Source organism: Ptiloglossa arizonensis, chromosome 14, assembly GCF_051014685.1.
Source record: "Ptiloglossa arizonensis isolate GNS036 chromosome 14, iyPtiAriz1_principal, whole genome shotgun sequence".
Classification (NCBI taxonomy): domain Eukaryota; kingdom Metazoa; phylum Arthropoda; class Insecta; order Hymenoptera; family Colletidae; genus Ptiloglossa; species Ptiloglossa arizonensis.
Window position 1 is genome coordinate 6385214 of NC_135061.1, and position 13461 is coordinate 6398674.

General features: G+C 34.2%; 3 protein-coding genes across 4 annotated transcripts in view; 2 read left to right on the plus strand and 1 right to left on the minus strand.

The window, feature by feature from the left end:
- Nucleotides 1-1847: 1847 nt before the first annotated feature.
- L(1)g0004 (RNA-binding protein pno1) lies at nucleotides 1848-3341 on the plus strand. Its single transcript, XM_076326064.1, has 3 exons — nucleotides 1848-2418; nucleotides 2537-2626; nucleotides 2703-3341. Exons 1-3 carry the CDS (start codon nucleotides 2320-2322, stop codon nucleotides 3228-3230), a joined length of 717 nt encoding a protein of 238 aa, XP_076182179.1. The 5' UTR covers nucleotides 1848-2319; the 3' UTR covers nucleotides 3231-3341.
- LOC143154181 (EARP-interacting protein homolog) lies at nucleotides 3328-5151 on the minus strand. Its single transcript, XM_076326063.1, has 6 exons — nucleotides 4992-5151; nucleotides 4577-4802; nucleotides 4266-4486; nucleotides 4023-4204; nucleotides 3633-3929; nucleotides 3328-3546 (listed from the first exon to the last, which is right to left on the minus strand). Exons 1-6 carry the CDS (start codon nucleotides 5031-5033, stop codon nucleotides 3384-3386), a joined length of 1131 nt encoding a protein of 376 aa, XP_076182178.1. The 5' UTR covers nucleotides 5034-5151; the 3' UTR covers nucleotides 3328-3383.
- A 621-nt stretch (nucleotides 5152-5772) lies between these two features.
- The window catches only part of LOC143154301 (uncharacterized), a 54211-nt gene continuing 46522 nt past the window's right edge, over nucleotides 5773-13461 (plus strand). For both annotated transcript variants that reach the window (XM_076326284.1, XM_076326282.1), the window contains exon 1: nucleotides 5773-6055. The gene's annotated coding sequence lies outside the window, so the exon portion shown is untranslated. The remainder of the gene's footprint in view (nucleotides 6056-13461) is intronic.

Consider the following 13461-nt stretch of genomic DNA (forward strand, 5'->3'; position numbering starts at 1 on the left):
GATTCGTCATCACCACTACCGAAGTCATTGAAAAATTTTCCTCCTACCTTTCTGATGTCAATTAGAAAGGAAATTGATAAACAAAACAAAACGTTGACAGATTGTTATAGTACGAAGATTGAATAGCTTTTTCTGACTGGAAACGTGTCTAAAAAAGATGTGACTTTTCGATATAAGAATTCTCAACGTATCATATTTTGAGATTATTACAAATTTGATCTTTACGTGTTTAATTACAAATAAAATAATCGTAACTCGAACATTGTTAATATGGTCATAATGCAACGAGCCGACGTAAGTGTAATCTGGCTGAACTTCCGGATAAATATAATATGGCGATCAACGTGTTAATTCATTGATTTCATCACCACTGTTAATTGTATAACTACACTTTCAATTGATATTTTTGCTATGAAAATGTACAAATATTTATCATTAATTTTTAATAACGTACATAAATATCAAGTCAACGCAAGTCTCCAAAAATATACATACATACATACATACATACTTTATGCACACGAATAAATCAGCGAAACAAAAATGATATGTATGTGCTAATAATTATGAAAGTGGTCTAAGTTATATATTTTATATACCATATACTGTTATAATGCAGATCCAAATAACAAAAAGTAAGTGATAAATTCAATTTTTTCAGATTTGTTACTTAGGCCACTTTTATCGTTTTTGGTAATATATATATATATGTATGTTACTGTATCGTGTAAACTGTAGTAAATGTATACACTTACTAGTAAATTTATATGCATATGAAATTTAGTAAAAATATATGTTAATCATATCTCTTCATTATTATTAGAAAATATGTGTACATTTACAGTTTCTGCTGCACATCGGTAAAAATATATTAATTGATTTGCATTTTCATATAAATTTATAAATTTTGTAAGTGTTCTTAACACATATATAGTATAATCCAGATAAAAAATCTTGTGTTATCTTCGAGGTTATGTTAAATGATTAGCGGCATATTGTCAAGCGTCCAATCAGATCGTATTTACTGTCAGTAAAATTTGGAGTGTTCAATATACACTTTTATTAAATACAAATATGCATTTACTTGTTAAATTACTATTAATTTAATGTGCGTATACTTTTCTAACAAAATTTTGCAGTTTTACTTTAGTACATGTATACGTTCGATAATCTGCATCCGTGTCACATGAGGAAAAAGTCACCAAGTTTCGCTATCCTTTTCCCTTCACACTACGCTTCTATATACATTGGTAACCGATGAGAAAATTTAATTCAAACAGACCCGACCAGTATGCATCAATGTTCACGGGTGTACCTCTCGAGTCCATCTTCTCATTGATTACGAGTCGTTGAAATGGATCCAAATAAAATCACGTCACTGTGGTAGAGCCGTATTGACAAGAAACTATTTCTCAAACATATAGATAAATACAATAGAATTTATTTTACAATACTATACACGTTATGTTAATAAGAGAAAATATATAAAGATATCAAATAAAATAATAAAAACAAAAATATATTTAAAAACACAAAAACACATAAAATAAAAATACAAAATATTCTAAAAAAAAAGCAATAATTAATTGAATGAACTGTCTTTGTTTAGTAATATTTGGTTCAAGGTTATTATTAATACCATTCAGTTTCAAAATCTTCGTCTCAATCATTTTTTATATCGCACGGTCTTTAAGAATAAAGTTTTCATATTTCGAAACTCGTATTACGTGAATCTACGTAATTCTTAATTCACACTCGGAATTAAATTAGGTTTAGTTTATAATGATACTGCAGTAGTCAAAATATACTTTTATTATGCCTTTTGCTATATCAATGACGATTTTCAATCATTTGTTGCGTCTTTCCAAGTTTCGATCTACTATATTATGCGTAATACGTGACACAATGGAACGATCTCCACCATGCTATCTTCTTCCATTCCTTTCAGTCAGAAATCTGGGGAGTAAATTTTGGTTTGCCTGATCATCGTATCCAACTTACTTTTCATGAAATGTACTATAGTTTGTAACACGTTAACGTTATTTAAGCTTAAATAATAAATAGGTTACCAATGAACCGAGTAGATTATTATTTATTAAATACATTTGCATGGTGCGACAACTAGAAGTATACTGCGATGATGGAAGGGAATATGATTTGGTAATTTTTCTCTCAAGTGGTATAAATCGTAACACCTGGTGTCATCAATAAACTAAAAATACCCGACAAGCAAGTGATATATGTGGGGCATGTGCTTCCTCCACTGTTCTAGCAAAGTATATATCTGGAATTTTAGTAACTGAATAATTTTTTGTAAAAATGGGAGTAGACAAGGAAAAAACTAACGATAATGTGGTAACAACCGAAATTATGGAGCCCAAGGAAAGAAAACGACGTGCAAGTGAGAATCGTATGGAGGTATGAAATAAGGTTATTAGGCTATTGTGGAGATATAAATTTAGTGTACAAGATAATATTTTATTATTTTTGCTTAATGCAAATATTCATTTATATTTTTGTTCATGTATTTTCTTAGATTGAAATAATCAATGGTGTACAGGGGAAAGTGAAACCACATACAACTTTAAAGAGAGCTAAAAACGTACAGGGCGGAGAACAGAGAAAAGTAAATATATTTTATTTTTCAAATATATAATTTAAATTGTTTATACTATTAGTAAAACAAAATAAAATTTTTTTAGATATCTGTGCCTGCACATAGGTATACCCCTTTGAAAGAAAACTGGATGAAAATATTTACACCCATCGTTGAACATTTACAATTACAAATAAGATTTAATTTGAAAACACGAAATGTAGAATTACGCACAGCATCAGAAACTACAGACATTGCTAATTTACAAAAAGGGGCTGATTTTGTAAAGGCTTTCATTTATGGGTTTGCGGTAGAAGATGCCTTGGCTTTATTACGGTTAGATGACTTATTTGTGGAAACATTTGAAATTCAAGACGTAAAACCTTTAAAAGGTGATCATCTCTCTAGAGCAATTGGAAGGTTAGCAGGAAAAGGTGGAAGGACTAAGTTTACAATAGAAAATGTAACAAAGACGAGAATTGTTTTAGCAGATAGTAAAATCCATATACTTGGTTCTTTCCAAAACATACAATTAGCCCGAAGGGCTGTATGTAATTTAATTTTGGGTAGTCCACCTTCAAAAGTTTATGGGCAATTAAGAAATGTAGCAAGTAGGATATCAGAACGATTATAAAATGTGTAATGTAAATTATTATTAAGTACAAATTGTTTTTAAATTTGTTATATATGTTGGATACAAAATATTAGTATTTCATTACAAGCAAATAAAATTACTTTTCAGATACATATAAGATTTATTTAGTTCAATTTTATATACAAGTTTAAGTTAGAGAAGTATTTGATATTTATATTTCCTGGGCACTTTGTTAAGGACTAATCTACCATCGTAACTTAACGATGCAAATGTCCAAGGATCTGCAGATGACCATTCAACTGCATAAACACTATCTTCATGTTCTTCGTATCTGCCTACAACTCCATCTTGTAGCCTAGAAATATTATGATTACAATTTACACGTTACACTTAGAAACATTATTTTTATTGTATCTCTATTGCTATTACTATTATAATTACTTGTCTTTCTTGCAAGCATAATCATTTTGTGTGCAATCATCTTCAGAGGGTACTATATGTCCAAATGGTTCTGAAGAAATTGATGCAATACTGCATAATATTACTCTTGAGTCACTGCTAGAAGTTAGAACCAATTGATCATGAAAACGATTAATTCTGATACTCCACACCCAATGTGAATGTTCCATGCGAGATAATACTGGTTCTGTAGGTGATCGAATATCCCAGAATTTCATATATCCATCATCTCCACATGTAGATAAAAAGTATTGACGATTTGCGTTAAAATCTAGATCTCTAAGTATAAAATTAATGTCATATGAAATTGTTTAATAGTAGTAAATTACAATATTAACGAAGAGAACACGATAAATGACTTTTCTTTAGTACCTAATAATTTGGGAATGAGCAGATAAAATTGTCCAAGATGTTTCAGAAGGATTTCTAAAGTCCCATCCACGAACATTATTTTCATTTAGTGTGACAAATTGATTGCAACCATTGTGAGGATTCCATTTTCCATTTGTGAAACGTGGTTGACCTTTACTAGCCAAAGTACCAATGATTGTAGCCTAAATAATGTAATAGATAGAAGATACATTTGTTTAATAGTAAATCAAAAACTGTTATTACCTGTGGTTCACTGTCAGCTAAATCCCATAATATAAATTTATTGTCTACAACTGAAACAGCTTTTGTTGAATCCATAGGATGATAAGCAATAGTTTTAAGATCTGTACCATATGGTGTTGTATTGATATCTGCTACTTTTTTAAGGTCTTCAACATCATTTGTATATTCTTTTAATTCTGGTAATTTCCAAATAGCTCCTTTCATTTGACAACTACCGTCATCTACACGAGTGCAATATTTAAACATTTTTTTAAAATACAGTTATCTTTTGTATTACTTTTATAATAAAAATTAATTTCAATTAAAATTACCGCTTAAACTATTATAACAAGAGATAAACACATTAGAATCTGTGGGTGATGCTTGCAAAGACCAAATTTCCCCAATAGGATGATGAAACACTTGAGTTTTTAAACCACCTGTTTCTTCATTAAGTTCCACCAAATGAACTTGATTATTATTAAATTTCAATGACTGTGTTCCTACCAAAAATCTTACAATATCTGTTTCTGCAGTTTGTGCTGACAATGCTCTTGTCTACAATATTAACAAATAATGTTGTTACCGTTCATAGATTTAAGAATTGTTTTTATAAATTTCAATGTTCATAAGAAATGTTATATTTTATTATATTAATAGAAATTATGTTGACTGATAGTACGCTTCAATTTCTTATAACTTTAGAAATTTATAATTGTTTAATATTCGTTACATTTGTCTGCATACTTGAAATTCAAGTCCGTATATTACGGGGCTATCATTTTCCATCTTTTAATACAATTTACGATCTTCATTTATAATAAAATCTTAACTTAACCTCAAGGTCTGTCAAAACAACTTGTGGTAGCGCAGTTGCATCAAGTAGGATGCTATCTGTACATATACATGTATGGCATTATCAGAGACTGAAGAACAACTAGAGGGCACTAAAGTGATTAAAACGACAGTTGCCATGTTGTTTAAATACAGATGCATTAATTTATTATTATTCAATTCTGCAATTGAGTACAAAATATTTCATGTTATAAAAAATTGAAACTTTCACGAATATAAAAAACAGTGTTAAAAAAAATTTATAAAAAATTATTTGTTAAGTAAATTGCTACTTGATTTCTATGATACGCGATATCTCGATGTTTAAAAGTATTATGTATGTACAGAATAATGTATGTAATTCTGGATACATAATTGTATTTAATTCAATAAATAATATAAGATGAATTAAACGAGATGAGAATTGCATTTTTTTAATAAAATTTAATTATATTCAAAACGTGAAAAACATTTAATTGTATTTTAACACGTGTATCGTAGGAAATTTCATTGAATCTATGAACCGCGTAAACAGAGAGGAGAGATATTGGGCCAATCAACGGCTCTGTTTTACCTTCGAGTTAACAAACTGTAAGAACATCTACATATTTTTGTTATCCCTGCCGTATCCCCACCACTTTGTTAGCAGCTCCCTGCGTTGCTTTGCGTCGGCCGACGGGTAACCAGCCGTGGGGTCACCAGACAAATTATGTCAAACGGAGTGGTGTTACGAACGTGAGCGACTATCGGGATCCGTTGTGCTCGTACACAAAAGTATCGCAAAGTGCGCGTTCGTACAATTTTAGTGTGGTGCCGATGAAATTTACAAACTGGCTGTAGTCTCATAGACTTTCGTTAAATTTGTGCTAACGTTGAAAGATTGGGCACGAATCTGTGCTTTCGTATTGTCTTCGCACAAATGCCTGTATCTGTATTTATTTGTTTGAAAAAATCATGCTGACCCTGCAACGTCAATTGTAAGTAATCGATTGTCACATTATTTAAGTGTTTCTTTGATTGACAGTTGCAAACTTCATCGTCTATTTCTAATTTACTGTCATAAAATTGTGTTTCTTTCTCTTTTTTTTTTACTTTAATACAAGGTGAAAACACGTCTGTCACGTATCAAGATTTGGTGAAAGTAAAACAGAAAAGTGAGGATATGATTTTGAGAATGTTTGTATTTTGATCGTGTCAGATCGAAGTTCGATAGTTTTAGCGATTTGGTCGTGACTTCTTTTACCGATATCGTAACTCGAGGTCTTATAGTTTTGAGATTATCGATGATTGTCGTTAGTTTATTCGTGTGACTATTTTATTGTGACTGAAACCTAGAACAATTAGACGAGGATCGTTGATGTAACTATCGATGATGTTACTGTCCTTATCATTCATGAAAATTGTATCGAACAATTCTAACAGGTACATGTGTGATACGAGACGGACGAAATTGACAAATGTACGCAGCGTTATTTTTTTATTTTTGAACCAATTAAGATATATTTATGCAACGAAATGATCTGAAAAACTTGTTTGTTGGTTTTCAATTCGGAAAGATTTACTGTAACTAAATATGATTTAGAAATTATAGAAAATTATGAATTATAGAAAAATAATTATCGAAGATCGTACATATAGGAACTAAAAAAACAATTTAATTATTTCATAATAATGGAGTTATGATACATTTCCAATATTTACTAAGAACAATTTATAATTTATTTAAAAACCGTTGCACGTTAAGATTCAAGAGTTACTTTTAACGCACTATTATTCTTTGTAATTAATTTTTTCATTACGTATAACAAATAATATAAAATATTCAAAGTCAGTCATGCGTTAACATTTATTATATTATACAGAGTTCTTTATGTTGCCAACGGTGGCAATGAAATTTTCTTTATAATTTTATTCTAAGGTTACATCAAGTCGATAATGACAATCTTCCTCAACCTTTAGCAATTCCACTTTTTTCTTCAACTATTCATAGCATAATGTAACAGTGTTTTCGTTTTCTTTGTTGTCTAATACATAATCCATTATTTTTTATAATACATATGTTCATAACTGGTTCGTGCTATGTTATAATCCATGCTGGAGTAATTTCGAAAGAATTCGACGTGTTTTTTTTTTATTAAAACTGAACCGGATCGAAGTTTCATGTACAGTTACAATTGACAAAAAACGGAGTAAATTTCTTTCGTCTAGGTACATTTTGTTCATTGTCTGTAAGCATGCACAAACAATTCACATTCTCAGAAGACTTTACGATTGTTATTTTCTTATATGAAAATAAATAAAAATTCAAGTATTTTCCACGCGTGTTCACGTTTCAAAGAATTCCAATTCGCGAACAATATTCGACAAGTAATTAGTAATTTTGGAAACCGTATTTATTACCATGGTAATTCATCATTCAATCAACTCGTATTTCTGCAGTCTCGTGCACTTGACATTTGAATTATTACACAATAACTTGTCTTTTTCACGAGAAGTCTACGAAGTCTTTTTTTTTTACTATTTTATTAAACGATCGTTTTATCGCAACTTGTTCACTTCTCTCTTCCAATTTTCCATGTGCTCGTTTTCGGTTTCGTAGATACATAAACTTTGCGCGCTTCTAACTTACACTCTCGCCTCGATTTTTACCAATTTGTTAACAGGTATCGTAGTGCACTTCCCGTAGAAAAATGCGAACACAAATACGAAAACGTTTCGCTTATTTGTATATTGAAACTTCTTCGATGATCCAAAGAAATTAGAAAACCAGAGATTTTGCTTTGAACAGTTTCAATCTTTGTTTAATATTTTCAATCGCGTTACAATATTTAATTGTATAACAGTACACGTTTAATCGTTACAGTTATGTACAAAGTTGCTATATAATTGAAGATTAGTAGACTAGAAGACTGGTAGTAAAGTATGGCAGATTATATTCGACTAAATAGATATTGTATATAATACCATAGTCGTTCATTGTAGTAACGGAATTGTATTATAGCACTATACAGTTAACATAGCATCGTGTAATTAATATACGTGTCCCTCGATGCATCTACTATAGTCGATTGTATATCTTCTATAGTGAACTATGTATCTAAACTTGTGTATTTTACTAGAAGAGTAACTATAAAACCGTTATAATAAAGTTCTGTTTTGTATATAGTAGAGTATATACTAAAAAGTCTGAAACAACCATTGGTATACTACACTAGAATAGTTCACACTATATTGTATAGCAGAGTTTTGCAATCAGTGGTACATGTACTATTACAATTTTTTGGGTAATATGTGATAACGTTAAAAAAATAATTTTTCAATGAAAGTGGACCATCAATACTCAAAAGAGTAACTATAAAACCATTATAACAAAGTTCTGTTTTGTATATAGTAGAGTATATACTAAAAAGTCTGAAACAACCATTGGTATACTACACTAGAATAGTTCACACTATACTGTATAGCAGAGTTTTGCAATCTGTGGTACATATACTGTTACAATTTTTTGGGTAGTATGTGATAACGTTAAAAAAATAATTTTTCAATGAAAGTAGTCCATCAATTTATCGTCAACATTTATTGTATACTTTATCGTAATTTAAGTGGTATATTTTTGAGGTGAAACCATTCACTCTTTGTATTGTTTTGTTCTTTAACTACGAACGCATAATGTTGGCCGCGCAAGCTTTGAATTCTAAAATACTTTTACGAGGATACGCGAACTTTTTAGATTTATTTGTATCGTTCGACGTTTCAAAAGTTTGCGAACCCCTGCTGTATAGTATACAGTGTCAGGGCCGGTGGAAGCAAACGATGCACCGTATCGGGGCGCTTCGTTGAGAAAGAGAAAAATAGAATTTGAAACATTTATCAAACAAAACACGATTATCGCACGTAAATGTAGCTTTGGTAAAAAATGACAAAGCAAACACCGATCAAATTATATTAACCAGTTGTCCAGTTTCAAAAAAAAATATTCTCAAAAAAGACTATGCCCAGACTCGGCTGTAATTACACGCAATCGCTAGGTAGTGACAAATTGTCTACGTATCGCTTTAAACTTCCAAACTCGAGTTTCGTTTGTCATTAATTTGCAAACGTGACTTAAAAAAAGGCGTTTAAATCAGAAGCTGCAACAGGGTGCAACCCTGGCGCCGACCTTGTCCAATACAGTAACTAAACGTTTACTATGGTACAACTATTACCCTAACGGAAAGAAAAATCTATAGTACGTACGTATATGTAAATTATTTGGATAATTATTGATTTTCAATGTTCTAAAATCGTTGTTCCCCGTCTTTGTCACGTGGAGGTTTGAATTTCGTTATTTCGTATTCGGCGAAACACGTCGCGGAAGATTTTCGCTGGAAACGGTCCGGTGGTTGTGTTTCGTCGGTTAGAAACGGTCGCCGCTAACGCGTTCGTTGAAGTCCTCGCGTTTCAAGTCGAGCGTTCGATTCCGAGGTCCCCCGAACAGCTAAAAAAGAAGAAAAGAAGAGAGACAGAGGCGCGTTACGTTCGCTCGGCTCGTACGTTGAAACGAACCGCTCGGCAAGCGGTGACCCACGACGACGCTACACAGTGGCAGAACGAACCATCGGTTCTCTTCGTTTGAATATCCACGGTGCTTGAGCTTGGGCTCGGGTTAATTGATCGGCCGGGATGTTCTCGTACTGTTGGTTCGACCTCGTTGCCGACGCGTCGCTCGGCTCCCTGGCAGTGCCGACATGGCAGCCCAGCGTCCACGTGAGATCGATCACTCGACCGGCACAGGCCACTCTCAGCCGTTGCGGTTGTTCAACAGATGACGGCCAGCCTGTTGAGGAAAAACGCTCCGGTTTTTTTTTCCCTTACGATCAAAAACGATTCGCGAACGGATCCTACGGCCCCTAGCGAGGAACGCGTTCACGGAGCCTGCGGTTGCGCCGCCGATGCCTCCTCAAGAGCGTCCACGGAAACGTTCGGACCCTCCGAAACCGTAACTCGAGGAACAACCTTTCGCGACGCTCGAAATTATTTCACTCGCGAAATAACTTCACCCGTTGTCTCGTTCAAACGACCACGAATCGGTTGGTGTGTTTACCGACGAGTAATTTATCGAGAAGAAAGGTGGACATTTCGTTATCACGGCGGGATAGGTAATTGGGAATCGTAGGGAGAGTTTAATTTTCCAATTAATCGTTCCGGAGTAACGATAGACTTCCTTCGATTCATTTTCGAGGAAAAGAAAAATTCTGTGGAATGTACACCTGAACTTTGTTGATATTTTTAATTGGAACACGCTCGAGAAAAATTAACGAATCTTTCTGGACGGTGATTCCCACTGCTCGAAATAATTAAAGTCCAGGGCGTTGCCTTGTTTAAACGACCACGAATCGGTAAGTGTATTTACCGACGGGTAATTTTGCGAGAAGAAAAATGAGCATTTCGTTTCTCACGACGGAACGGGTAATTGGAAATCGTAGGTAGAGTTTCATTTTCTAATTAATCGTTCCGGAGTAACGAATCGAATTTTTATATTAATTTCAAAGTGTGTACGAGCAGCAAGTACGCCAGCTTCGTACAGAATCAGGAATAGTATTCTTCTCGAGGCTGTTGAAACGTAGACGCGTTTCGATTCAATGTCTTCGAGGAAGAGAAAAATTCTGTGGAACGTACACTTAAACTTTGTTGATATTTTTAATTGGAACGGACTCGAGGAAAATTAATGGATCCTTCTGGACGGTGATTCGCACACGGTCGAACAACGCGTCGTGCCTCCTTCCTTTTTTTTCTTTCTTTCTTTCCTTTTTTTTCACAGCACAGAGACGACGGTGCAACAACACGCTGCAAACCTCAAGTTTCGTTTTAATCAATACTGTCGCGTGGTCGCGTGCAGAAATTTCTTTCCCTTATCGTAGTAGGCCGTGCGAACGGCAGATTCTGGTGTGCAGTTAACGCGGCAGAAAGTGCATTTACTTTGGAGCTAAGTATACAAGCTCTCGCATCATTTTTCCTCCTAGATGATAGTCTCGGACGTGTTAGATAAAAAATTATTTCTTTCTCCTGGTTCGAGCTCCTTATCGCGTCTCTCTCGTGTCGTTTATCTTCTGTGAGAACCGATAAGGGGATGATATAATGGTACACCGTGGTAGCCTTTGACTGCTGTTTCCTAGCCTTTTTTTCTCTTCCCGAGGGCCAATTTGATAAATTACTTATTTATTCGTTGGGAAATGTAGCGTAAACCGAAGGAATTTATTCGGTGCCATTGCGACGACACTATGAACTTACGACAGATGTTTGCGCACCTATGCTAATGGTACTTACCGATCGGTGATTTTTTGCCACCGTGGTTACGAAAATAGGTCGATACATTTATGTATACCCATGGAATGCGATTCTTCTCGCGTGGTAATACGTTTAACGTTACTCGATGCAAATGTAGTATACAAATGTGTCAAGAATACTCCCGTTTGAAATAAACGAAGAGATGCAACAAAAGGGTACCTCGGTGTGAAGTGCATCGTACGTCATTGATTTGTAATCACTGTACAAGTTTTAGAAAATCAAAATTTGAAGAGTAAAGGAAAAAGGTGTACAATAATAACCACGATACAATGCATATCACAGTATGGGTAATATTTATTATAGTACAGTAGTAGTTTTCTAGAGTAGACTAAGTGTACCACAGTGTAAGAACAGTTTACCGTACCATAGTAACAGTTTATCCTAGTAGAGTAGTATTTTACTACATAGAATAGTAGTTTACTATATATGATATATTTATCCACCACACTGTATTTATTTATTATACGTACGTGGTATACGATAAACTTTGGTGGGAAATTACCGTGGACATAGCAGAGTGTATTAAATAAACGACTATTAACGGTACTATAACACGAAACTACTATACGTATAATATCAAAGTACAGTAGCGTTAGTATTTTAACGTCTGGCTTCCTGTGCGAATGTAACAGACACGCGTACCCAGTACATAGAAATTATTATAACAGTCTATCGTCACGATCGTTTTCTCCGACACGAGTGAACGTTTTTCGTGTCTATTGTCTACATACGTGTTTATCAATTTTACAGCCTCGAGAGTATCCAACAACGGCGGTAAAACGTAACTCCGCGTTTGAACTTCGGAACATGTACCATGGGAAGTGATTTAACCCTAGATATTTATACAGGCGTTGACGGTGCGCGAGGCTGGGAGACAAGGCCGTGACATTTTCCGTGCTTGTTTTCCTGTCCAGCCTTTTATAACCTATGCGAGCGTTTCGAAAAGACAGGAGACACGGTTAGACAACTCAGCGTAGTTCACCGTGAGTATTTTAAAACCAGAACCACCGATAGATTCCAGTCTATCGAGGTGTACGTGTCCGAAGAGAATTAAGGAAAAAGAGTGGAATGTGTAGAATATTAGCAAGCGATAGAATATGCGCAGAATTACTAACTAATATTGGTAATTCATTGGTAAGAAATGTGTAGAATAGAAAAAGTTACATCTTCTGGAAATATGCTACGGAATTTAAAGGAAATCTCTTTTTAATAGCATTTCCAACCAGTTATTTTCACCGGTTGGTGAATCTAACGTTCGCGAAGCGTTCGAAAATTCGTATTTAAGTTTCACTCTATAAAGTGAGAACAGAGTACGAAAAAATGGTAACGAAATGATCGTCTCGATCGGGACGAGGATCGAGTTACGATAATTGACAACGATACAGCAAATATTAAATGCACGGTAGCTTTGCGCGTCGTTGGAAGTTTGCTCGTAGAAATTTAATTAAACCGGGGTAAAATTCGATACGAGGAAGAAGCTCCACGGAAACTCGATTGGAAAATGAAGTAGTCTTATGCGAGATGAGGAACGTCGAGAAGGATCCTTCGACTCGAAGTTTACGATTCGTGTATTGCCGCACGGTGTGTGTCCACCATATGGTGAGAATTAAATTCTCGCGATATATACAGTTACCTTTCTTTCGAGTGTAAAATACATCAAATCCTTGATGTATCTTCACCGAGAAGAAACGCTAAAGTACTGTCTGTTAGTTATACCTCGTCGTTTTTACGAGTGTATTTCTCGACGATCTGTTCTGTGAGTTTTCGTCGTACTTTTTTTCCACTGTAATACCAAATATCTCGCGAACCGGGAAAGGCAACAATTTCTTGTCAAAAATTCTATCCGAACCCACGGTCTCTCCGACCTTTGATCATCGAACGGGTATAATGACATTCAATTCGGAGAATTTGTATCTTTATTCGCGTTTCGGTAAGCAGATACACGAATACTTTTCTCGAGAAGTGTGCAATTACTTCGATTTCGGTTAGTTTCCCGTTGCTTTCGCTCTCGAAGGAACTTTTTCAAACTCGATCAAATTTTCTTCCACGGAGGACT

What these genes read in the sequence shown, in the direction of transcription:
- LOC143154181 (XM_076326063.1), bottom strand. Translation starts at nt 5,033, where the DNA reads ATGGAAAATGATAGCCCCGTAATATACGGACTTGAATTTCAA. An exon ending in TTGTTATAATAGTTTAAGCG is followed by an intron (nt 4,487 to 4,576) that starts GTAATTTTAATT and finishes GCACTCGTGTAG; the next exon opens with ATGACGGTAGTTGTCAAATG. An exon ending in TATGCTTGCAAGAAAGACAA is followed by an intron (nt 3,547 to 3,632) that starts GTAATTATAATA and finishes TAATATTTCTAG; the next exon opens with GCTACAAGATGGAGTTGTAG.